Source organism: Apiotrichum porosum (assembly GCF_003942205.1).
Source record: "Apiotrichum porosum strain DSM 27194 chromosome Unknown scaffold_4, whole genome shotgun sequence".
Classification (NCBI taxonomy): domain Eukaryota; kingdom Fungi; phylum Basidiomycota; class Tremellomycetes; order Trichosporonales; family Trichosporonaceae; genus Apiotrichum; species Apiotrichum porosum.
The window spans coordinates 207,016-231,080 of record NW_021167111.1 but is presented as its reverse complement, the minus strand read 5'-3'; the positions used below and the strand labels follow the sequence as shown (position 1 = coordinate 231,080).

The 24,065-nt window shown below is 59.5% G+C and overlaps 4 protein-coding genes across 4 annotated transcripts; 2 read left to right on the top strand and 2 right to left on the bottom strand.

Moving 5' to 3' along the window:
• Positions 1-7,801: 7,801 nt before the first annotated feature.
• EHS24_006814 (uncharacterized protein) lies at positions 7,802-9,663 on the top strand (the record flags this gene model as incomplete). The annotated part of the gene is made up of 5 exons (XM_028622215.1): positions 7,802-7,901; positions 7,971-8,009; positions 8,063-8,400; positions 8,459-8,818; positions 8,857-9,663. 5 exons carry the CDS (start codon positions 7,802-7,804, stop codon positions 9,661-9,663), a joined length of 1,644 nt encoding a protein of 547 aa, XP_028477107.1.
• A 147-nt stretch (positions 9,664-9,810) lies between these two features.
• Positions 9,811-12,395, bottom strand: EHS24_006813 (uncharacterized protein; the record flags this gene model as incomplete). Its single annotated transcript, XM_028622214.1, has 10 exons — positions 9,811-10,076; positions 10,184-10,378; positions 10,464-10,569; positions 10,631-10,774; positions 10,812-10,922; positions 10,981-11,214; positions 11,252-11,497; positions 11,542-11,761; positions 11,832-12,154; positions 12,276-12,395. The coding sequence occupies 10 exons, from the start codon at positions 12,393-12,395 to the stop codon at positions 9,811-9,813; spliced, it is 1,965 nt and encodes a 654-aa protein (XP_028477106.1).
• Positions 12,396-16,254: 3,859 nt separating this feature from the next.
• Positions 16,255-17,147, top strand: EHS24_006812 (uncharacterized protein; the record flags this gene model as incomplete). Its single annotated transcript, XM_028622213.1, has 3 exons — positions 16,255-16,381; positions 16,437-16,818; positions 16,928-17,147. 3 exons carry the CDS (start codon positions 16,255-16,257, stop codon positions 17,145-17,147), a joined length of 729 nt encoding a protein of 242 aa, XP_028477105.1.
• A 4,359-nt stretch (positions 17,148-21,506) lies between these two features.
• Positions 21,507-23,711, bottom strand: EHS24_006811 (uncharacterized protein; the record flags this gene model as incomplete). Its single annotated transcript, XM_028622212.1, has 6 exons — positions 21,507-21,544; positions 21,594-22,026; positions 22,087-22,301; positions 22,354-23,148; positions 23,202-23,273; positions 23,585-23,711. 6 exons carry the CDS (start codon positions 23,709-23,711, stop codon positions 21,507-21,509), a joined length of 1,680 nt encoding a protein of 559 aa, XP_028477104.1.
• Positions 23,712-24,065: the final 354 nt, after the last annotated feature.

The following is a 24,065-nucleotide window of genomic DNA, read 5'->3' as shown; positions in this document are numbered from 1 at the left end:
GGCAGGATCGGGCAGGTAGGAGCGAAACGGCGCGCGCGGAGGCTTGCTCGGCAGCCCACACAGGCCAAAAGGAAACCCCGTGTCGTAGCGGTGCAAACCACTGGCCGCTGGCCGCTGGGCTGGGAGGGCAAAAGAGGCGCCCGCGGTCCCGGAGGATTGTTGCTGCTGCTGCTGCTGCCGCGAGGGAGGCGTGTGCACAAGGAGCGGCAGACACTCACCGTCAAAGTCGTGCTACACCACGCAGGAGGGAGGTGGTGTGTGTGTGTGTGTGTGTGTTCGTAGAAGTTGCAAGGGGGGGGGGGGGGGGGGGGTCGTTAAGAGGCGCGTAGAGGTGTCAGGCAAACACGCGTTTAGAGTGTGTGTGTGTGGGTGTGTGCCAACGTGAACAAGAGAGATATCCGGGAGGCAAAGGGGGAGGAGACCGGAGAGCAAAAGGGAGGCGGGGGGGAATGTCGCGTAGAGGATGCCGGGGGGGTGGAGGGGGAGGGGCGGGAGAGGAGGCGGAGGAGAGGAGGTGGTGGCGAGGATGGGGAGGAGGGGGGGGAGAATGAGATGGAGAAGAGGAGGAGGAGGAGGAGGCGGAGGTGGTGTGCAAGATCGAGAGAGAGAGAGAGTGAGAGAGTGAGGGAAGGGCAAAGAGTGAGAGCGAGCGAGCGAGCGACAGCCCGCGCGACAGCCTGCGCCAGAGGAGGAGAGGGATGGGAGTGAGGGGGATGAGAGAGGGACCGACAGACGGCTCTCTCTGTCTGCACGGGTGGAATGCAAAAAACCAGCACCGCAGCTGCAGCTCCCAGCCGCCAGCGGGCAATCCCCCCCCCCCCCCCCCCCCCCCCCCCCACAGGCCGCCGTCTCTCCCTCCTGGCTCCTGGCTCCTACCTCCTGGCCTCCTGGCCTCCTCCTCGTCCTGTTTCCTTTTTCTGGGTGTCCACTTTCCTTTCATCCCGCGCGCGTACGCGTGTCTCTCTCCCCCATGCTCCCATTCCGCCCCCCCCCCCCCCCCCCCCCCCACCAGTGCACTCTCTCTCTCCCTCTCTCCCAAATGCAATCCATATTGAATGCTCACACATTGTATCCTGCATGTGTCTCGCTCCACCCCTCGCTCTCCCTCTCGCTTTCGCTATCGCCGCCGCCGCCGCCATGCACATGCGCTAAGCAGATGAGAGCCCTGTCATTTACCACAGAGCGAGAAACAGAGATGCCGATCTCTGCATCATCGCTCTTTGCTCTCTCTCCTCGCTCGGAACCCGCATCTTCCCTCGTCATATCCCCTCTGCAGCATATGCCTTTTCTCGCCACTCACCCCCCCCCACTCACCCTCTTCCATATCCACCTGCACAACCCATGCAACCCATCATATCATGTGGTGCACAGGCAAGTGCATGTGCGCGGCCGCTGCGGAACTGACAAGGTCTCTCCTCTCACCGCTCACTCCGCCCTGAGAATGCCCCCGGATGTGACCTGAGACGATGGGATCTCTGCCATTTGGCGTTTGCCCCGTATATGAAACGCGGCCTATACTTGGCGCGCGCGCGGGGACGGCTGCTGCTGCCTGCTGCTGCTGCTCTGTCTCCCATTTATCCCTTTTCTGTCCTTTTTCCCTTGTTCTTCTCTCCCTCTCCGATCTCCGCATAGCTCATTTCGTCCTCTCTTTTCCCTAATGCCAATTTCCCCCCCTCGCCGAAAAACCTGGCCCAACGCTCCGCCAGCCTCCGCCACCACCCACATTGTTCCGCTCGGCGCTCGCGGCGCTCGCGGCGCGGCCTTCGGCTCGCGGGAACGCCGGCGGGTCTCGGAGTTGACACTGGGCCGGAGCGAGCGAGCGCGAGGGGAAAGGGGAGGGGAGCGTTGCGACTGGTCCAGAGGGAGACACAGATAGTGGCGAGCGCAAAAAATGTCATTCCCCAACGATCACGGCAGCCAGTGGCAGCCAGTTTTGGACACCAGACAGTCACTAGATCACTAGAGTGAGTGGCCAGTGGCAGTGGCAGCCAGTAGACATTGCCGCTGTCGCCTCGTCCCCTTGTTCCCCTTTTGCTCCGCCCCCCCTTGTGCCAGATCATCGTCGCACCGACTTGCTCTTCTGACGCGGCTCGTATCTTCCTTGTTAGCTTGTTACCCCCGTCCTTGTCTCTGCGCAATGTCTCTTCTTGCGCTTGGCGAGCGGAGAAACTCCTTTTTTGTGATCGTAACAGGCGCTGGCCGCGCTCTCACTCCGTCCGTTTCTGTTTTCTAGAATTCTGGCACACACACCCCTTGCTCTGGTACTTCGGGTTTACCCCTCCCGCGGTCGTCGGTTCCAGCATTTACATGGCTGCTTCCAGCTTGCCCCGACACGGCGGCGGTGCGCGGGACGAGGAGCCGTTTCAACGCCTTCATGTGTCGCGGAATGCCCAGTGGCCAGTGGCAGGCCAGCGGCTAGTGGCGCAGTGGGGACAGTTGCGAGTTTTGCATACCACGAACACACCTGTGATCCGAGCGAGCGAGCAAAGTCTCCTGGTTCCCGCAGTCCCCGCTCGTTGCATATACAGTATCTGGGACAGTCCAGCAGTACTGTATGTACAAAGGTCCCACGGTCCATGTCGTCGTGGTTTGTCCAAACCCCGTGTCGTGCCTCGACCCGGGGGGGAGGGGGGTAAAGGAGACAAAGTATCAGCACACGCTGTCGCGCGTCTCATCTTATTTTTGGGCATTCATTTTCCCAAAACAGAGCAGTAATGGGACTCTGCAGGTGTACCAATTGGGTAAGTGTTTTCGTTCGTCACGGCCACAATACTGTATACTGTACACCATTCCGTGTCGATCGCGATGATGCCGAACCAACTTTGGGTAACCGCAGCTCACGTATCGAGCGCCTCGTCTGCATCTGTGCGCACGCACGCGACCTGGACAAACTATCGCATCGAAACGCCCCAGATCCACTGACTGACATGACTGTGCCAACTGGCTGTACGCCGTCAATGACGTAGTGACCGCCCAACCACGGTCGCCACCAAGTGGCCAGGACCAGACCAGGTCCTGTCCGGCCGCCACATCCATGGCAGAGCCGTGTTTCGTGGCCACTTTGCCAGTGGCCAGTGGTACTCAGGTACTCAGTTGGACGGCGCGCACCGTAAACGACCACCCCCGTGGATGCGTACTACCTGCCCACATGGCCACACACAGGACCACGTTCACAGATCACAGACACGAGGCGTGGGCTGTACCTCGCGAGCGCAGAAGCGTGCCAACGCAGCCACGCACCCGGCGTGCTACTGGGAATGGGGGCTGGGGGGTTTGATCCCCGGAACCCACGAGGAATCGGATCGCAGGATCCTAGGATCGTAGAGGATCTCTCCCACCCGTAGCGCAGCGGATCAAACGCACAAGGTTGGCTAGGCTTGGGAATTGGGAGGCAAGGACGAACAAGCTCAAGACACATTCAAGGTTGGCCCCATTTCTGCGGATCTGCGAGAGCGACGTAGCTGTAGCTGTAGCTGTAGCTGTAGCTGTAGGCAGGGTGGACCCGGGGACACGGCGTGATCCGTCCCCCCCCCCCCCCAGCGACGCACGCCATGCGAGCTTCTCTTCTCTCTTTTGAGCACATACCAAAGGCATGGGCATGAGGCTTATCGATCTGTCCGTGCTGGCCACCAGGGCGAGATCCATAGCGACCCAAGAAACGAAAGCAGTGGGTGCGCCACGCCGCGAAACCGGCGCGGCGCGCGGCCGAAGTGGACCGCGGGCAACGGGCAAACGGGGACGGCAAGATCTGAGATCTATCTGACTATCATCTGATGGTCTGCTGCGCCAGCGAAATGTAGCCTTGGGGACGTGCGGGAAACGGTAGATCGCGACCGATGCACGGTGCACGAGGCACACGGCGACACCACGCTGCCACGCTGCCACGCTGCATGCGAGCAGCAGACAGCAGGCAGCACGTTACCACGCACCTGGCCGCCATGTCCGATCTGCTGTCAGCTAGATTTCGACGGCAACCCAACGCCGGAGACGACGGCAGACTCTGACGATGCACAGCGCTGCGCTGCGCCCAGAGTCGCCGGCCGTTGCTATGGTTCTGTGGGGTCCAGTGCAGTACACGATCATCTCTGTCGATACCTCCTTGTCCCAGACAGCAAAAGTGGCCGCCACAGGACACAGTGGCGTCCTGGACAACCGCACAAGGTTTGGTTGCCGCGCACCGCCAGTGCGCAACCTTTGCCCACTCGTTTGCGACTCACTCTCACTCCCGCACCCGTCAATGATCAATGAACCCCTTTTGGCCCCTTGGCCCCTTGTAGCCCATGACCGTCGCCCCATGTGTCTCAATGTCGGAGAGGCATGGGCCCCTACCGCGTACCGCACCTACTTCCGACCACGCGTTGCTTCCCGCGCGGGCGGCGCGTCATGTCCATTAGCCATTGCGAAAACCCAGGCTGCACGCTTCCGGGCGGAGACCAGGTCCCGGGTACGCTTTGCTTGGAGCTTAAATATGTCGTGCGTGCGTGCGTGCGTAGAGCACATGGCAGCCTCTGAGGCAGAGCGAGGAAGAGGCAGTCCTGGTCCTGGTTCACGGTAAACGTCAAGACATGACCTGTCCGTCCGATGGACAATGCACGGGACAGAGCACATGGGGCTTTTGTCCATGCTGCGTACCCACCCACACCCACCCCGCTTGTCGCGCTGAACTGGACACATGCCTGCCCGGTTCCTTTCCCGGACGAGGTTGGCACCGGCAGGACCCCAAGCTGTGCCGACACGCACCTGGACTTCGCAATGGCAGCGTGTGGTTCGTCTGACTGGCTGCAGGCTGATTTCGGGTTGTAAGCAGTGCAGTGAAGTGCACCGATCACGGATCGCGGATCACGGATCACGGAGCTGCCAAGATCCGGGCCAGGACGGGCGGGATGGAGGGACAGTGTGGCACCGTGGCACAATGCTATCGGTTGGTAGCTGCCACTGCTATAGATACGGCTACACGTGAACAGGCAACGATATACCGTGTTGACAGCCTTCGCCGGCCGGGAAACGACGACGACCAGCACAGCCATGCAGTCAGTTGCCTCCAACAGTACTTGGCTAGCTTGGCTGGTGGTCCGTGAATCCCGCGAAGAGAGAGGAGATCGGTACGACCGGCAAGCAGGGTTTTTACATTGCTGCTCCGAAAAAGGTCCCCACGCTGGATCGCTGGGCACACTCTGATACACGCGTCTGCGACTCACAGCTGGACGACGCGCACACGGAATGCGGAATGCGGGAACACGGCCAGGACGCGGACATGTGCTGCCGACAATACACAGGCCGCGTTGGGGACTGTGTGCGACCATGTGTGCTGCTCGGTACACGAGTGGTGATTGCGCTCTCTGGTCTCTGGTGTCTTGTCTCTGGTCTCTGGTCGGTCTATGAAGATGACGAATGACTGATCTATACTGTGACCTTGTTATTTGCCTGCTGGCATCAGCAGCCGCTGGTGCCACATGCCACATGGAACATGCCACATACCACACGCAGACGACGTACCACTCTACCACGACACGCACGTACAGTACGTTCGCGGCAAACGTCCAGCCGCGGCCAGCGGATACCAGAGCACACGTCCAGGTCCCTCGTTCCGCACAATTCTACTCCTGGTATCCGCGCACGCCCAGGTCCATGACGACCATTCCGCGCTCACGTGTCTGTTCATGTAAGTGCCATACCAGGCCATTGCGCCAGGCCATGCGCCCCAGCCCATGCGTTGCCAAGGCGGAACTCGATCAACCTGGAGGAAAGAAGCCCAGTGACGACGACGACGGCGACGGCGGCAGTGCCACTGACGATGGCGATGACGATGGTGCCACGGCCAGTGAAGGGCTTGGCCAGAAATGGGATCTCGATCTCGATCGTGGCGTGTCGGGCGCGTCATTGGGCGCGTCATTGTCTGCCTGCTGGCGTCCAGAGTGGCAGAGCTCCATCGTCCTTTGTCTTGCGTCCTCCGTCATCCACGAGGCCAGTCCAAAGTTGCACGTCACCGAATGTGCTTTTGACGCCACCCGCCACCCTTCCTTTCGCACCCGACCACCAGCTAGCCAGCTGACGTACAGCACACAATTGATGTAACCCGAATCTACGACGCCTGACAGATGATGACTCTGGTACTCTGGCGTCCGGGTCCATTTCTCGGCGCCACTAGCACACCCCCTATAGCCTATAGCCCAATGTCGGGCGACGAGGCCCTATCATTGGCGTCGGGCGGCGCCTGCTCGGATTCCATCGGCGTACAATGGCCCATTCCTCTCGCAAGTGCCCGTCGATTCTCCATGCCACTGCCACGCCAGCCCGCGCCTCACATCCAAAGGCCAAAGGCCAACAACGACATGTCCGCCATGCTCAATCTTGATGGGGCATGGGGAGTCATACAATACCTACAAGTACTCGAAAAGCAAAAAAGGAGAGCCGCGTCGGCCATCATCTCAGTGCCTTGGCGTTCACTGTGGCGGCGAGGGGCTCTGCGGCGTGCGCAGGTGCAGGTGGTCACTCACCACTCTTACCTGGCCCCCCCGACGCCGGTACCGGCCGGGGCCGGTACCGGCGTCGGGGGCCTGTAGGATCGACAGCGCAGGACGAGGATGGGCGCCAGACGCCAGAGACGCCAGAGACCCGCCGTCTCGTCTATGGATAGATGGGTCGATGGCATTGTCCCCCCCCCCCCTTGATGAGAGGCGTATGGGCATGGACCCCGTGGCGCTTGGCGCGTGTGGCTGCTGCTGCTGTGTTCCGAGGTATACCCGCTGTTACGGCTGTATGGTCGTCTGGTCGGCTGGCCTTGCTGGCCTTGCTGGGCGGCATTGGAATGCTGTCTGTGTCAGTTGCTCAGCTCACACACGCGCGCGAGCACCGCCAGATCGCTCTTCTCGTTCTGGGTTAAACCCCAGGGTTAATACAAGCCGATGGCCCTGTAAGCCGGCCAAGCTCGCTCACATGCAGTTCGTCCTCTGTTGCCGAGGTCACGGCGGATGTCGCTGTCTGCTCGTGCCACAAGTTGTTTCCACACACACGTCGTCGTGGAATGTGATTCAAGTTCCAGCATAGTTCAGTATGTACCTTTCCGACTCCTCCCTTGTTTTCATGTGCCCAGTGGCCAAGGGCCGGGGACTCAAGGGAGTGTCGCTATCCTCCGCCCGTCGGCAAATGACAGCACCGGACCTGGTCTCACATGCGGGAAGACGTGAAGGAGGAGGGGTTGAGAAGGGGTTGGGACATGAAGAGGACGGAGATGACGAGGGGAAATGACATGTGCCCATACGAGATGGGTGATCGACAAGGGGATGGGTTGCAGTGGGTGAGAGTCCGCAACCTTGCATCTCAGCATCGCCCTTCGCTTGAAGACAAATGAATCGCCACGCTTCGCGAGTTTTACCGGCATGATCCATAGCTTGTGACTGGTCGACTGACTCGTGTCATCATCTCCAGTGTACCAGTGTCACCGCCTGATCTGCAGCCGCGATCAGACGGTTGTGCCACGCTTGGTTCAGCCGACGAATCATTCGAACAAGGCTCCAACAATGGCCAACAACAAGGCTCCTGTACATATTAGGCCCTCTGCCAGCCTTACTTGCACGCAAGGTCTTAATCAGTACCGACGACGCAGGGTTGCTCACGAACCGCAAGCATGCGACTTTACGTTGACCGTGAAGCCCACGCCTGGGTTGCAACTGCTCGGATCTTCCGGCTTTGGGGCCTGGCGGCGAAATGCCACTAAGATCTAAAACAGCCAGACGCGACAACCACCTTGTCAACATTACACAGTCAACCATCAATCCATCAAAGTCCCGCCATTGTCACTATGCTTGGGTATCTCACCCGCATAGTGCGGCAGATCATCCCCACGTTCCTTACCGCATACTTGCTGTGGGCTATCAAGTGCACCGCGGTGGATGTGGCGTGTGAGTGCATCAAAGTGGAGGTCCTGGATCGTTGTTGTTGTTGTTGTTGATTGTTGACATGACTTTTAGACAAACACTTTCTCCTCAACGACCAGCCAGTCATTGCAGGTATGTCATCCATCCACCATCCACATGGCCGTGTGCTGACACCCCCTCGTCAGCTCTGTACGGCGCCGCGGCCATCTTCCTCCTCGGCCACGTTACCCTCCTGTTCACGTACCTCTGGTTCCTCTCCGCCGACCACTCTCTCCCGTCTGCCTCGCCGCCAGACTTGGACACCGTCTTTGAGTGTATCCCGCCTCCCTCCAATGTCCATGCCATCCACAGCAAGCAGAAGGACTTGGACGAACACATCATCGTCCGCTCGCACGACCATGACGCCATCACCCAGCTCGTGCAGCGCTGCGAGACCTGTGATGGCGCTCCCAAGCCTGGACGCGTGAGACATTGTCGCACCTGTGGTAAATGCCGCACCGCGTATGACCACCACTCTCCTACTGTGAGTGTAGAGTTCAGACGCGCTAGAATTCTGTTGAACTCGACTGATGCTCCTTCAGCTTGCCACCTGCCTCACCGCGCCTTACCTCCCGGCCTTCCTCGCGATCCTCATCCTGGGCACTCTGGCGACATTCCTCCTTGCGGCCCCGCTCTATACGCATCTATGGTACCACGGTGTCAAGGCATGGGACATGTCTCGCTCAGACGGAATGCGTTCGCAGCCGCTGTTGTGGCCAGACTTGCCGCGCTGGTGGCCCGACTCCCAACCGTGGTGGCCCGACTCGCTGTCGTGGCCTGACTCGCCGCTGCATCTCTGGACCGCCCAGTCAATCTCGTTCATCCAGGCCTGGGACGGCGTTCCCAGCTTTGAAGTGGCCGGAATGTTCCTCCTAGCCCACATCCTTGCTGGCATTGCAATCGTGAGCTTTCCATGTCTGAAGTGAACTGACCAGCGCAGTTCTTGCTGTATAGCCTCGTCTCGAACATCCGCGTCGGCGACTTCACCATCGACATGTGGCGCGCTGCGACGTACGACAAGGCCCTCGACGCTGCCGCAATGAGCTACGCGCTTGGCGAGGACATGTCGGACAAGACGGCCGCCGCCCTGGCGCGGTTCAGTCCCAAGCTGTGGTTCTTCGTTCCCACGCCCACGCCGACCCACTCCACCCGGTCGGCGGGCAGCTTTGGCGAAGGCGTCCTGGGTGTCGTCCTGCCCATCCTCGACGGCGAACGCCCGTACGACCTCGGCCCCGCGTCCAACTGGGACAACTTGGTCGCTGACGGTCGTGGCTGGTTCTGGGTTCTCCCGTGGAACGCAATTGAGCCACTCAACCAGGACCGGTCCGTCGTCATCAACCCCGCTGTCAAGGCCCGCCTCGAAGAGACGGCCCGCGAGGTGCTCGTTCTAGACAAGGACCACAACGGCTCCAACTGTGCCAACGTCACGCCGGGACGCAAGACCAAGGCCCAGTCCCAGCGCGACGCCCTCGGGGTCAAGCGAGAGAATGGTCTTGACCACGACCACGAGCAGCCTGCCGGGCCACGCCGCTCATCCAGGCGTATCGCCAGCCGTAGCGACGACTCTGGATCCGACTACAAGCCCACGGCGGCTGCGTCTCGCATCCCGGTCAACACCGCCCTCAAGAAGCAGCGCTCCAGCTCGGCTCTGAACGCGACCGCGGCGATGGCCACTCGTTCCGCCACCCGCTCCGCGTCCGATACGTCCACGCGCGGCCGTGCGACTCGTCCAACCCCTCAACCCTAAGAAACACGGCATTCACCGTGCCCTGCCCCAAGCAACAAAAGAACCAGTGTCACCTTACGCCGCCGTAGCTATAGTCTAGCGCTTTGTACAGTACATACGTCCATGAACCCCTGATTGATATGCTATACTTTATGATTTCTCTAGCTCTCAAAGACGCAGCTTGGCAGCCTCCTCGCTAATGAGCGGACCCAAGTCACCGAGCGTGTCGGCGACGACGAACCCGGCGTCCTTCCACACTTGGCGCTTGGCCTCGGCCGTCTCCTCGGGGTTCCACCACACGGCACCGGCGTGGCCGTACACGAGCCCACGCTGGGTGGACGCGCCCGCGACAAACCCAATGACGGGCTTGGCCGTCTGGCCGGGACGCACAGACGCGAGGTACGAGCGGTACACGTCGGCTGCCTCCTCCTCCACTGTGGGTGTCAGCGATCAGCTACAGTATACAGGAGTGCAGTAGCTGGATGGCACGTTCGGATTCGTTCAAACTCCATCCAGCCAGGGCCACAAGTACTGGACTCACTCTGGCCGCCGACCTCGCCGACGAGCACGACGAGCTTACACGCCGGGTCCTCGAGCATGAGCTGCAGCGCCTCCCACGTCCGCGTGCCCGGGAATGGGTCGCCGCCGAGGCCGTACACTGCGCTCTGGCCGAGACCCAGGGCCGTCGTCTGCGCCGCGAGCTCGTACGAGATCGTGCCCGAGCGGCAGGCGATACCTGCGGTATACTGTCAGATACGCTGGACACCACATATCTGATCTGCCGGCGTCCATGGCCCATGACCCATGGGCTTTGGACTCACCGACTGATCCGGGCGAGTGCACGCGCAGAGGCTGGATGCCGAGCTTGACCCGCTGGTGCGGGAAGATGACGCCGGGGCAGTTGGCGCCGACGAGGCGCGACGTGCCCTGTGACCGGAGCGCTGCTTGGACCTGTGTTGTCAGCTTCAACGAGAATGATTTAGCTCACCCTCAACTGGTCGTGCGTCGGTACACCTTCAGCGTACGACACAATGAGCGGGACTTGAGCCTCGATGCACTCGATGATCGAGTCGGCGGCCGCGGCGGGCGGTACGAAGACGGACGCAATGCGCGGGTTGAGCATGTCCACGCCCTGTACTGTCAGCTTGGGGGACATGCGGCCAGCTCACCTCCTTGACGCTGCCGTACGTTGGCTTGCTGAGGAATGTCTGGCCACCCTTGTTGGGAGCGACGGCGCCGATAATGTTGGTGCCCCAGTCCTGGGCGACGGCGCTGTGCGACTGTGACTGGTACTGTTAGCTCGATATTCCACGAGACGAAGAAAGCTACTCTACTCACGGCCTTGCCCATGCCCACGACCATGACGGGGTCGTTCTCCTTCACGACGAGGTTGCGCAGCGTCTTCTCGTACTGTCCTTGCAGCGAAAAGGTCACTGGGCTCGCCGACACCGTGTGCACGGGGGCAGCCTTGGTGGGCCCAGGGCCCTTGCCGCCAGCGAGGCGGACCGCTTCCTCGGCGGCGGGCTTGAGGTCGGCAAAGCACTTGATCTCGGGGATGGCGGCCTCCTCGAGCTGCTAGGTTAGACACTTGGGCGACGATGGAACCTACAATCTGGCGCGCCTCGTCCTCTCCCGTTCCTCTCAAGCGTGCAATCACAGGCGGCACCTTGTGGCCCTCCTGCTTCCAGCGGGTGATGCACTCCACCATACCGCGCGCGAGCAGATCCATCTTGGTGATACCGCCAAACGAGTTGATGAAGAGCACCTTGGCGTCCAGGTCAGAGAGGATGACGCCCATGGCCGCGCGCACGTTGGCCTCGGTCGCGCCGCCGCCGCCGTCGAGGAAGTTGGCCGGCTGAGCGAGTAAGTACCCTTTCCACATGGGTTTCGGCCACTCACCATGCCACCAGCAGCTACCAGTGCGTCGTTGGTGCTCATGGCAATGCCGGCACCGTAGCCGTAGCACGCAATGTTGCCGCCGTTGCGGTTCTTGTGGTAGAAGAGCGAGCCCTCGGCCGCGACACGCTCGAGGGGGTGGACGAGGTCGGTATCGCCCAGCTGCTCGATCCCAGGATGGGTCTTGAGCGCAAAGTCGTCCGCCACAACATGGACGCCGGTCCTGTATGTCAGCTTAGGCGAGCGATCGCGGCGAACAGCTGACAGCTGCTGGGGCTGCAGAAGCCGCTCACATCTCCGGCTTGAGCCACGAGTGCAGGTTGCCCGTCACGCGGAGAAGGCCATTGTCGCGCCACGCAGTCCACAGGCCCTGTATATGCTTGGCAGCCTCTGGACGGTCGGCCTTGCTCACACCGACCTGTGCGAGCCAAGCGTCTGTGCCGGATGGAAGCCCCCGTTGAAGAATGTCGAGGTCGAGAACGTGTGAGCGGCCATCGCGCGTCGTGCCCTCCAGCACGGGGACGTTGCGCTTGCGGCACGCGACGAGTTTGATGGGCACACCCCAGATGCCTTGGCCGGGGCCAGCGACTGAGATACGAGTTCCCTCTGGAAGATGCTGGGATAGTGTAAGTGGGTGAAACGAACGCTGTGCGGCGACGGGGTGTGGAGAGAAGGTGAGATTGATAAATAGGCGGGGCCTGATCGGACTCCGCCGACTATATTTGGGACACACGCACCTTGGTGAGCAGATCGGCGCCACCCATCCTGTCGAGATGGAGCTGGCGACGAGCTCCAAGCCGGCCAGTGGCTGAGCGGCCGGTGCCGTGAAGAGTATGAAAAGTCTTGTTACTGAGCATTGTGTGTAGAGTGCCCGTAATGCATGCATACTGGACGCGTCCAACATGGTGTGTGTATATACAGGCCCGGCGACAAACGAGAGAACCCGAATCCCGGATTCATCAACTCCCCATCGCAAAATGCCGAGTCAGATCGCATTTCTCGTCCATATCAAAAGTGTAGACTTTCCGGAAACCGTATGGCGAAGACCGCCGTGCCCGTCCGAAGGTGTGTGCGATGCTGTCCGACGTCCGCGGCCGCGCAGCTATGCAAAGTGCAAGTGGACGGTACCACCCAAGTCGAGACCCGGGATCAGATATGGAGTCAGTGATCAGTTCCCGCCTGGAACGAGCCAATTTGTGGCACGCTGATCGCTTGTGGCACGCGGGATCGCCGATTGGATTATGGATTGTCCACCGATCCACCGATCCACCAGTCCACACGCCACACGTCCACTCTAGGTCCCGTTCCAACCAGTTCAGCACATGAAAAAGAGTCCACAACACCACACGGTGTACCTGACCCCAGCTCTGCAACACCCCCTGTATCCTCTCTGCTCGCCTGCAGGACCCGTTCAGCCTCCGACCCCGGCGTGTGCCTCTCCAAAGCCCTAGGTATAGGGCTCGCTAACCGGCACTCTGCAGCAACCAGGACATGGCAGGGGGGTTACCAAAAAGAAAGAAAAAAAAAGACACGTCCGTCCACTCGGACACCGACGATTTGCGATGCCTGCGCGCAGCATGCGGGGGCCTGAGCAACATGTGCCGAGGGAAGGGTAGTACCTTGGCGGCGCCACGAGCAAGCCGACCCCACGTCGCAGTGTGAACCGCGGCAGTCACTGACGGTATGTACATACTGACGTGGGCCCAGGCTGCGCCGCTGTGGTGCGCCGCTGTCTTGCGCCGCTGTCGTTCCCGCGGCGGCAGATCGTCAGGAATCGCACACATTGGAACCACTGCTCTGGCTCGCTGTCTCACTATAGTACTCTGGTACTTTGGTAGCTCCCGAGCAACCGGTTCTGTTGTGTGCTTCTTGGGGCTGCTAGCTAGCGCGGACCAGGAGCACACGCCGTGGCGCTCGCCTGCTCAAGACGCGGGAACTGCCGTAAACTCTCTTCTCGACGTCCAATTTTCGACGAGCAGAGCGTGTACCCACCAACAAGAGGGCTTGCGACACCTGGTGGCCCCGGACAAGCATGGTGACTGGCCGAGGTGATATTCGCGGGTAACTGATTGGCCGGTCAGTGGATCAGTGGGCCTGTGCAGCGGAGGACGGTCGCCTCGTGTGCACAGTGCGCAGGTCAAGGAAACCGACGTGTGCCCGCGGTTTGCATTGTTCTTGACGAGCCTGTGAAGGGGGCGATGTGGTTCGCCCTTGGTATAGGGCACCGCGTCGTCGTGGCTGTCAGAACGCCACGGAGCTTGCGCCGGAGTATCCATCCATACAGGACTCTCTGCACGTTTGCTCGGCAGTGCCGAGCAGGGCAGAGCTATCGGGCGTGCGCACGCCGACACGGGGCCATGTTCATGTTCTTGTCGGCCCCGAAGACCACCCAGGGCTGCTCGCATGCTCGTCTGCACGCTAAACGTGTCTCCACACCCCCATGTTCTCCGAATGACTCAGGTCGGACCATCAAGTTAGGCACCCTAGCGTGTTTGCAGCCTGCGCAGTGTTGTCAAGACAAGAGCGTTATCTGTCACAGTTTGCTGCGCCACACGATATCCGAGGCTGTCTTTCCGTATAGCCGTGTCGACTCTCGTTATGTTGGCCAGCGAGCCTACTCTGTCCACCATACAGTACCATACCATACCATACCTTACCGTCCTGCCTTCGACGACGAAACGGGGGCTGCAGCCGGCCCCCGATGAGCGACCTGCCGTCGGCGTCTGTCTCTGACTTTTGGCGCAAGATCCTTTGGCCGTGGCGGCGTCGGCGGTGCCTTGAACCTCCACTCCGAAATGGAGACGCGTCTGTTGGGCCAACAGCCAGCAGCGCAACAGCCAACAGCAAGGGGGGGGGGGGGGGGGGGGGGTGATGGACACGGCGAACCTTTCCCTAGATCTCGCCCCTTCAGCGCTGTGGACAAGCAGGGAGTAGTGAGCCTAAGCAGCCGGAAGAAAATCGCGTGCAAAACCCAACTCTTCAGCTCCCCCCACCAAACCTCCATTGAGGGCTCGTGGAGATGTGATGTGATGGGGTATGCGCAGCACAGGCACCGCAACAGTGCACGCCTGCGTGCACTCGGCAGTCTCTCAGCCCATTATTTCAGCAACAGAAAAGGCAACGTGTTGGTGGTTCAACTAAAAAGCTAAGCTACCTGAGTCTGAATGCACGACCCGTTCCAACGGAGCCGGCAAGTGGCCAAGTGGGTTGTACGGCGGTGTCTGGACCAGCCTAGACAAAATGTGGATGCTTCTGGAGCTTCCACAGCCACAGAGCTTGCACTGCGCTGCACGTCAGCCACGCTGTCCCGCACAACGGCAACATAACGAGGGTCCTCGTCGTCTCCGATGGCGACATCCATCCACCTCTCCCCTTCGTCTGCATACATTCGCGTACACCGACGTTCCAACGGACTACGCAGGAATGGGACGGAGGGGAGGCTGGTCGGCGCGTTTCAGGACTGTCTCTTGGCCGGTTTCTTGGGTCACTCCACCGCAGTCTGTTTCTCTAACGGCATCGTGAACCGGCGACCGTTTCCGTCATCCTAGAACGCAAACCTCGGCTCATGTGTGTGGGCATGGAGGCGGCAGTGCCTTGCACCACGCGTACCTAGCGGCAGCAGGCGGGTGACCGTCCATAGAGTTCCTGAAGGACATGGCAAGCGACGAAGACAGGGTTGTCGTTGGGCAGTGTGTGCCAGGATGCGCTCCGTTTTTTTTTTTTCTTAATGGTCAATGCGACAGGAGACTGTCCTTGCTTGCGCGCGCTGCACAGCAACACATGCCGCTGTGCACACTCTAGCGGCTAATGGCCGTGGGATACCCAGCAGGCGCCACACCTTCAATTATGCGCCGTAAGACAACCAAACCTTGAAAATAAATAAAGTGAGGCGTGGCATGTTCACTTTTTGTGCACTAGTGGTGCAACATGTTGCGCAACAAAAGCGCATGGAAGGCCCACCGCGATGTGCCATTGTGCTCTCTTGCATTCAGATGGACTGTACCGAGACGCCCAGGTCCCACATGGAAAATGACTGTGCCACCCCAGGTCCGACCATACATACGTTCATCGCTTTGCCGTACAGAGCGGACCACCGCGATGGACCTGAACAGCCCCGAGCCCGTCTGAACTGACAGCCAGTACATTACATGACAATTGCCCGCTGTAGGCACGGCGAATACGCGCTCCTTGTGTCGTTCCTCATACACCTTGTTGCATACTCCCCTCGTGTGCAAGGGAACAGCTTTGCATGGGCCTCACATCGTCTACGGATTAACTGCTCTGAGCCGGGGCATCAAGCCAGAGGATCAGCAACACAGACGCGCAGACCATGCGCAACGTGGGTTGTACACACCGAGGCGTTCGGGGGAGGGCTCTGGCTGGAGCTGTGGCGGCTGTAGGCAGCAGCACTGACCTGTCACAAGCCAAGCATTACCACCCCCTCGGCCCGCCCTGCTTTGTCCACGACGGGGGACCAGGGGGCGACAGAAGCACACACATGCGCAGCGTCGGCGGACGACCTCACGCCCCGCAGAGACTCCTGTTCTGGGGGCTTGGCGCCTGAGCGCAAACCCCTCTCTGCGACAATCCCCCATGTTGTTATCATACAAAAGGAGGACGAGGGGGCACCCGTCGCCCCCCAACTTTCAGAGCCTCATCTCACCACATCTGCATTCCCCGCTACTCTTCTACTCCCTATCCCATAGAATATCCACCATGTCTGAGGCTTCTGCGCTCCCCGACATTGCTTCGAACCCCGACGCCGTCCTTGGCGACACCGGCGCGACGTGGCGCAACGGCCAACCCCCTAGCTACCGCCGCACCCGCGAGTACTACGAGCAGAGTGAGTGGCCCAGGCAGTGCAACCAACGAGTGTCCCATGTGCTGAACGTGCTCAGCCAAGAAGAAGACCTGGACCGGTGGCTCGCTCGAGGACATTGTTTCGAACCTGGTCAAGAACTGGGAGATTGAGGCCTCGTACAAGACCGACTACAACGACTGGCGCACCGTCGACCAGGGTGCTTACACCTTTTCGTGCAACGGCGGCCCCAACGTCAGCGGCCCCGACATGGTCAACGTCGGCACGTACAACGCCCTCCTGTCGTCGTCCAAGTACTACTCGCCCGAGCACAACAGCTTTGAGGGCTCGCACAAGACCTTCAAGCGCATGATGCCCGTGTTCGCCTGGGAGGTTCTCGAGGTCTACTCTGGCCCCCCCGTGGTGTCGTTCCGCTGGCGTCACTGGGGCGAGATGAAGATGGACTACGTGGGATTCAACGAGTGAGCTTGTCCTGATTACCTGATACCCAGGGGGGGGGGGGGGGTGCAACGCTGGCTTTTTCCCTCCCTGCAGGCTTTCAAACGCCACCGACAACTGACCACGTCGCAGCGAGGGCAAGAAGTGCCGCGTCAAGGCCCACCGCGGCCTCATTGACATTGAGGGCACGCTCGTCGCCAAGGTCAACGACAAGCTGCAGATCCAGTCCATCGACGTCTGGTACGACCCCATGTCCCTCTTCCACGAGGTCACCAAGGACGGCGCCGAGGTACTCATTGAGGAGGGCACCGACACCCCGCCCACCCCCTCCGGCTGCCCTGTCGCTCACTAAAGACTTCTCCGAACCCGAAGTACCCGGCGCCGGATCTGCCTCGCCCCCGGTTCTTGAACCCCTAACGCCTCCCCTACGTTTCGCTGCCCCCCTCCGTCCACCCTCTGTGCTGTTCTAGGCCTTATCTGTAGGACTTTGTAGGCTTGTAGGACCACACAGCGTTGGTCTTGCGTGTCATGTCATGTGATATATTAATGACGAGATTTTTGCGAGCCAGACGGCTAATGTCTCCCTGCTCACGACATTGGGGCATGTCCTCATCTGGCGATCCTTTTGTCAACATGACATTATCGATACAAATCGCATCCCATACATTAGTCGGTCGATCTAGCGTGGAGCGATCCGAAGGGCTGTGATCCGCACGGGCACCGACACCCGGCTCTGTGTGTCAGCGGAAAGACCCCAATGGGCCAAACCCGGGTGTGGGGACGACCGCATGGGTTGGGCCAACTTTTTTTTTTCCCCACCTTCTTTTCCCTCGCCACACACCGTCCGCCGCCATTCTCACCCGGCCCGCTAACGTACCGCGCGAGCAGGTACGAAACCAAGGCACATTGCACCTCCTGCACTCCTGTCGTGTGGGCGGCCGGCCCATCTATGGCGCATCTGGTGGCCCCGACGTGGGTTTTTCTGGGACGGCCGCTGTTCTGGATCGCGGGAATGGGCAGGCACAGCTCGGTAAGGAGGCTGTTGATCAGGGGTGGTGGGGTGCGTGTGTGGCGTACGGCCGTAGTGTGCCGTGTAGGTAGAGGTTGCGCACAGGTGAGTCGCTCGGACGTCCTTGACTCCTTGATGGCAACCCCGTTGGGCGCTGGGCAGGCGCACAGGACGCAACCTCGGTTGTCCAGGACAGTGAGGATGCACTGCACGGTGGTATGGTGCGGATGGCTTGGCGTGTGTGGCGGCAACACGCCGGCCCGTCGGGCATGCCAACATGGTGCAACCGATACAATCTTGGGGCTGACGATAGCAGTGGGCTGCTGTCCATGGCGCAACGTCTCGTGCTTCTGCGACCCACTGCGCATCCTATCGTTTGGCACAGGAAAGCATGTGGTAGCAAGGAACTCGCCACCGCCGACTGAAACCCAGAGACGAACAATGGCTGAGCACAAATCCACACAGTTCAGAGCGTGACCAGCAACCATCTGCGCAGTGCAGAACTGGGGTGGTAACGACGACTCAGGATGGACGGGTGGGGAGTCTTCTATCGATGGCGCACAAAGGCTGTTGCTGTGGCTTTTTGGGGGGCCACAGATATCATCCAAGTTACCCGGGCTTGTTGCTTTCTCACCTGCACTCTGCTACGTGTTCCGGTGCCTCGATCCACTGTGAAGCCCCCCCCCCCCCCCATGCTTCCTTAGTAAGCTCTAGACGTGGAATGAGAAACAGCAGAAAGTAACGCCACGTCAGCGCGTTTTGCCTTGGATACGATACTGGGAGCGAGTTGGCGGCGAGCATCGATTCACCACTTCACACACCGTTTGGCTGGACATGTTGAAGCAGTTACCGTCGTCGGGAGGAACACCCTCGTAACTGATCTCACTATTATTAAACTCTGCTCTGGACATGCAGTAACGCATCTGTGGGAGCTAATTCGTTACGCCTAAAGGTTCCATCTGTGGTTACTGCGATCGCTGGGTCAGGTCGCGGCACTGGACGGCACTGGATGGGATTATGAACATGATTCCAAGAGAGCCTGGGACGCAATGTTCCAGACCGCATGTCGCTGGATGGCTACACTGCACGTATCCCCGCACGATTAGACTGCTTGCCGCCGGGGTACTCCACCGGGGTAGAGCCGTAGGGTCATTCCAGTGCGATTGCATAGTCAGCTCCACCGCAAGCGAAGCGCTTCAAACGGGCTTGAAACATCAAGGGCTAGACAAGTGGACATCAAAACGCGATACAACACCCACAGGGTACCAAGGGGACTGTGTTGGGCTGTCCATGGGAACGCGTCCGCTATACTCTTCAAGATAGCAGACCCTCTGAAACAATGTGGACGACCGTCGAGTGGACGGACGCCACAAGAGGACAGCAGGCGCCACCAGGCCACCAGATCGTCAGAGATAAGAGTAGGATGGTCAAATCCGGATTCCGGCACACATGTCCATTGATTCAACCGTCTAGCATATCTGTGGCGCAGTGGATACTGTGCGCTCCATAGCAAGGCGACAGCACGTTCTGGTAGACGAGCAACTGCGAGCACCAAGGCCAACAAGACATTCCATTCACAGCACCTGCCGGGAACATTGCGATTCTTCGAGCCTCCGGACGTTTCCGCGCACAGAAGAGCGATCCTGCCATCTGCCGGTGTCACATGTCTCACCCTCGCCTGACCTTATCCACAGTCGAATGGAACCCCATCCCCATACTGAACCGATGTAGCCTTACACCTTCGGAGCATAATTGACACATGCCGCTGATCCGCACACCGTGCGGTATTGGACCCGTAAAGTCGGCGCCTGAAATTGTAAATCAACTGCGGATCTTGATCGACAAGCACCGGCTTCCCGGTGGCAGGCGCGCTAGTGGGTCTTTGAGTGTGTGACTCGGGACTCTGGGCTCGGGGAGCTGGTCACATTCATTGTCATGGCCAGGGAATCGATCCATGTGTGTGTGTGTGTTCTGTGTTGTTGCATCTTCCCGCTATCATTCCATGAACAAGTCGGCTCTGAGTCACGGGCACATGTCATTTCTGCAGACTAGATCAGGAACTCTGCGGTCGTCCTTGACGCCTTGAGAGTTGAACAGAGTGCGGCGTCGGTGGTCCCCCGCTCTGCAGTCCGGTACAACTCGCCGTCGACCAAAAACCCTGCCCTGCGTTCAGGATGGCCGGTTTGACGGGACCGAGCGCAAACTCATCATGTTCCGATACGATCGTCGTACTCTACATGAATCCTGACACCCTGCCGAAGGGTATTCGCCACCTCGTACAGTACTATACATTGCGATCTACCGCCCTCGTCCGCGATCGACGGAGTGACTAACGAGACTCTAACGACAAGCCTCCCTTCCGCGGGAAACTCGCGTTCGTCCCCGAAACACAAAGTGAGCGGACTACTTCCGTCGGAACTCGAGCACCATTGCGTTTGATCCCATGTGGAAATGTAGGTCCTCGATCACACCCAGGCTGCTGCCAGAGTGGGGGTGTGGGGAGGTTAAGCTCATGACGTGAGTTTTATTTCAGACTCTAAGATGGGGTACCCCACCTCTCCGCGAGCACATGGCCGCCGTGCCCTGCACATGTCATGATCTCTGGCTCATCACCTGCGAAACATACTCTGCAAAGGACCCCACGCGGTGGCTGTGGACGGACAGGTGGTACCACACCTGCATTGGAGCTTGTAAGCGGACCATGAGCCAACAAGCCCGACCCGATCACCGCCAGGCCTTGTGGGCCAGCAGATACAATCAGGTATAAAGCAAAGCCCGAGCCTCCGCATGCATTAAGTGAGCTCTCCGGCCCACGAGCTTGGGCCCGGTGGCAGGTGGTGTGCGCAGGAAATGGTCCGTCTCTACGATCTCGACGATCTCTACGCCGCACAGGCGGGAAACAGCCACAAACGTCGATATTTGTTTCATCCGTTCCTTTCAGCACTAACCGCGAGCAGCAGATGCAGTCGCGTAGACGTATGTGTGGTGGCACATACGACCGGTTCGGCCACTTATTTAAACCCTCTCCGGCAAATCTCGGCCCACGATCGAAGGAACGCTTCTCCCGTTGTTCCAAGGAGGAAACATGTCCGAGGATCCGATGCTGCGCTGCGCAGTGTGGAGTACGAATAAACAAAACGAAGAGAGTCACATGCCCAAGTTAAGGGGCCGTGGGTGATCAGTGCGCAGTGGGGTGAGGCGTCGTGGCACTGGCTGAGGCTATGGCTTGTCAACAGTCACGACGACTAGTCACACGGTCGCGCGATCGCGCGAGAGTTGGATGGGCTTGCATCCGCAAGTGGCACTGGGAAAGAGAGAATGGCACCCTACATGGTGGTGTCCCTGCTGTTTGAAGACCACTTGTATGTATGTATGGATAAGGAGGGCGTTAAAGGACCCAGACAGCTGGGCGTGGCAACGCCTAGGCGTGGTAAGTTATGACGTTCATTTCTTTCTACACTTCCGAAAACTCTTGATGCTCAACTGCCCCTCGCCATTATGGTATCTGGCATGCCCAACAGCTAAACTAGACCCAGATTCAGTTCTCCGCCCAAACTCCACGATGAACCCATGCGATGTCTACCAGATCCGGTACACTCCGCCATCCCTATAAACCGCACAACAAGTACCATGGGAGTCGTATCTTGACCACGGATCTGGCCCCCAAAATGGCCAGTGAAAAAACGGTGCGAAAGCAGCTGCTCAGTCCATGACGAGCATTTGGTCATCACGGTCGGCGCCTGTGGATGTCAGTTTGATGAAGGAAAACAATTTCCGAAAGACACTCACTCCAGAGAAGAGCCTTCATGAGACGCCACTCGTATGACTGGTGGCGAAGGCGCTCGCCGTAGTAATACAGGGGGATCCAGAGGAGGAGGAACGCCGCGCAAATGGCGGCCATCTGGCCGAATGCGTTCTGGTAGCCCTGGCTGGCGATCCAGTCGTTGGTACCCCACGCCAGTGCGTAGCCAAAGATGGCCTTGAACGCGAGGATGGCGACGAGGACTTCACCCGTGACGGGCTTGTACACGTCGATGGCGTAGGTCATGGCGACGTTGGTGGCCCAACAGATGGTGAGCGAGAGGAAAAAGAATCCGAGCGTGGGGACCATCCAGTGCAGGCCGTGCTGGATACCGACGCCGTACAGGACCAGAGCGAGGGGGCCGGTGATGACACAGGGGGCCATGGCCGGGAGACGCATCTCGGGCTGGAACACACCACCCTGCACGAGTCAGAAAAAAAAACAAAAGACTAAATAATAAAAATAGTGAAATATACTCACGTTCTTGCGGGCAGCACGGGCACAGACCCAGTCACTGAATTGACCACCCATGGGGATACCGATAAGCGAGCCGAGGACACCACCGAAGAAGCAGAGACCGGCCTTCCACGACACAAAGTTGTAAGGAGGAGCGGAGAGGGCCGCGTCAAAGTTGGAAGTGATCGCCACGAGGAAACCGATGGTGACGGAGAACACCCAGGCGGCGAAGAAGACAGCTAAAACAGGTGGTCAGTTTGGGTTTTTCTTTGAATGGTTGCCGTCACTCACCAGGAAGGAAAATCATGCCAAAGGGACGGTAAAACATCTTCCAGAGCGACTCATCAGTCTTGATGCCCGTGTAGAACGTCATGCGCTGGGCGTAGGTCTTGCGGGCGGGAGCGGGGGGAGCTTGGGTGGGAACGAAGGGGAGGGCGTGCTTCTCGTGCTTGTCCTCGTGATGGTGGAAGGCGTGGTGCGAGTGGTCGTCGATGACGTGGGCCTCGTCGATCGACGTGCGGTTGTAGGCCGTCTCTTCGTAGCCGAAGACGCAGGCGGCGAGGAGGACGCCGATAAGGATGATCCAGATCCAGTACATCCACCGCCAGTGGAGGCCAATGTCGATGATACCGTCGACAATGATACCAATGGCGACACCCATGGAGAGGAAGACAGTGTACGCGGCCATCATCCTTCCACGCTCGTGGAGGAAGAAGACGTCGGCAATGGTGAGGGGCGCGAGACATTCGGCGCCGCCGGCCATGAAGCCGATGAAGAAACGGCCAACGAGCTCGACGTTGTACTCCTTGGCGACGGCACACCAGATGGCAGTGATGAGGTACAAGGTGGTGGCAATGATGTAGAGAGGACGTCGACCAAACTTGTTGATGAGAGGAACCCAAACAAACATGGAGATACCCTGGAAGAGAGAGGTGACCGAAAAGAAGTACGAGGTCTTCTGGATGTCCATGGGGTCGGTAAAGTCCTTGGCAATCTTCACCATGGCGACTGTGGGACCTGCCGCGAGAGCGTTGGACAGCAACGCGGCCGCACAAGCGATAGCAGCCATAAAGTACTTGTGCCTCTCTGGAACACATGTCAGCGGCCTGAGCAGTCTTGCAATTGTGGTGTCAACTCACGAGTCCAGTTAAGGGGGTCATTGGGGTCGTTGGAGGGAGTAGGGATGAGGATACGGTCACCGTTGGCAAGTTCTGTGACGGCTGTCAGCAGCTGAGCGCGTTCTCTCCGACTCCAATGCAAGGTGCATATGTGTAGGCCAAGATGTCTGGCCCGTGTACCACCGCGGGTCCCCGTTGCGCCACAGTATGCGGGAAGACAGCCACACGGGGCGGCTCGAGCACATGTGTCTCGTAACATTCCGGCCTCCAGCGGGTTTTGTGAATTGGCCCTTACTCGACGGCGCCGCCGCGGACTATCCCTTCACCGGCCACCGGCCCGTGCACACCGTTCCAGGTGCTGGAAGCCATCATCGAAGCTCAAGGAAACACCGGCCAATACCTACCCAGACGAGTGGTACCAAGGCTCTTGCCTGCAAGGACAATGTCGTGGTGGCCTGGAGTCGAAGCGTCGGTGTGACCACCCTCGATGTGAAGGCTTGTGGGCATCTTATCGCTGCTTGAGAGCGACATGGCTGTGGTTGAGGAAGTGAAGGGGTTGTGTGGGGTGTATGTATTATCGAGTAGTAAACGAAGTAACAGCAGTATAAAAGAAAAGTGGGGTTGAGGAACACTGCCTTGGCCTGAGAGCCCTGTCAGTGGCAATGAGCGAGCGAGCGAGTTGCGGGCCTGATTGGGAGTGATAAGTGGTTGTCGTCAAGAGTATGGTCAGTGTTATAAAGGAAACACGGTCCAGGAATGAAAGGAGGTGCGCGCTTCTGCTCTGTAGTTGACGAACGGAGGGTCGGACGCCCAGATACCGCGCAGTTGAGCATGTGAGTTCTGGGCGCCCCGTTTTGGGAGTCAGTTGGATGTGCATATGTGGGG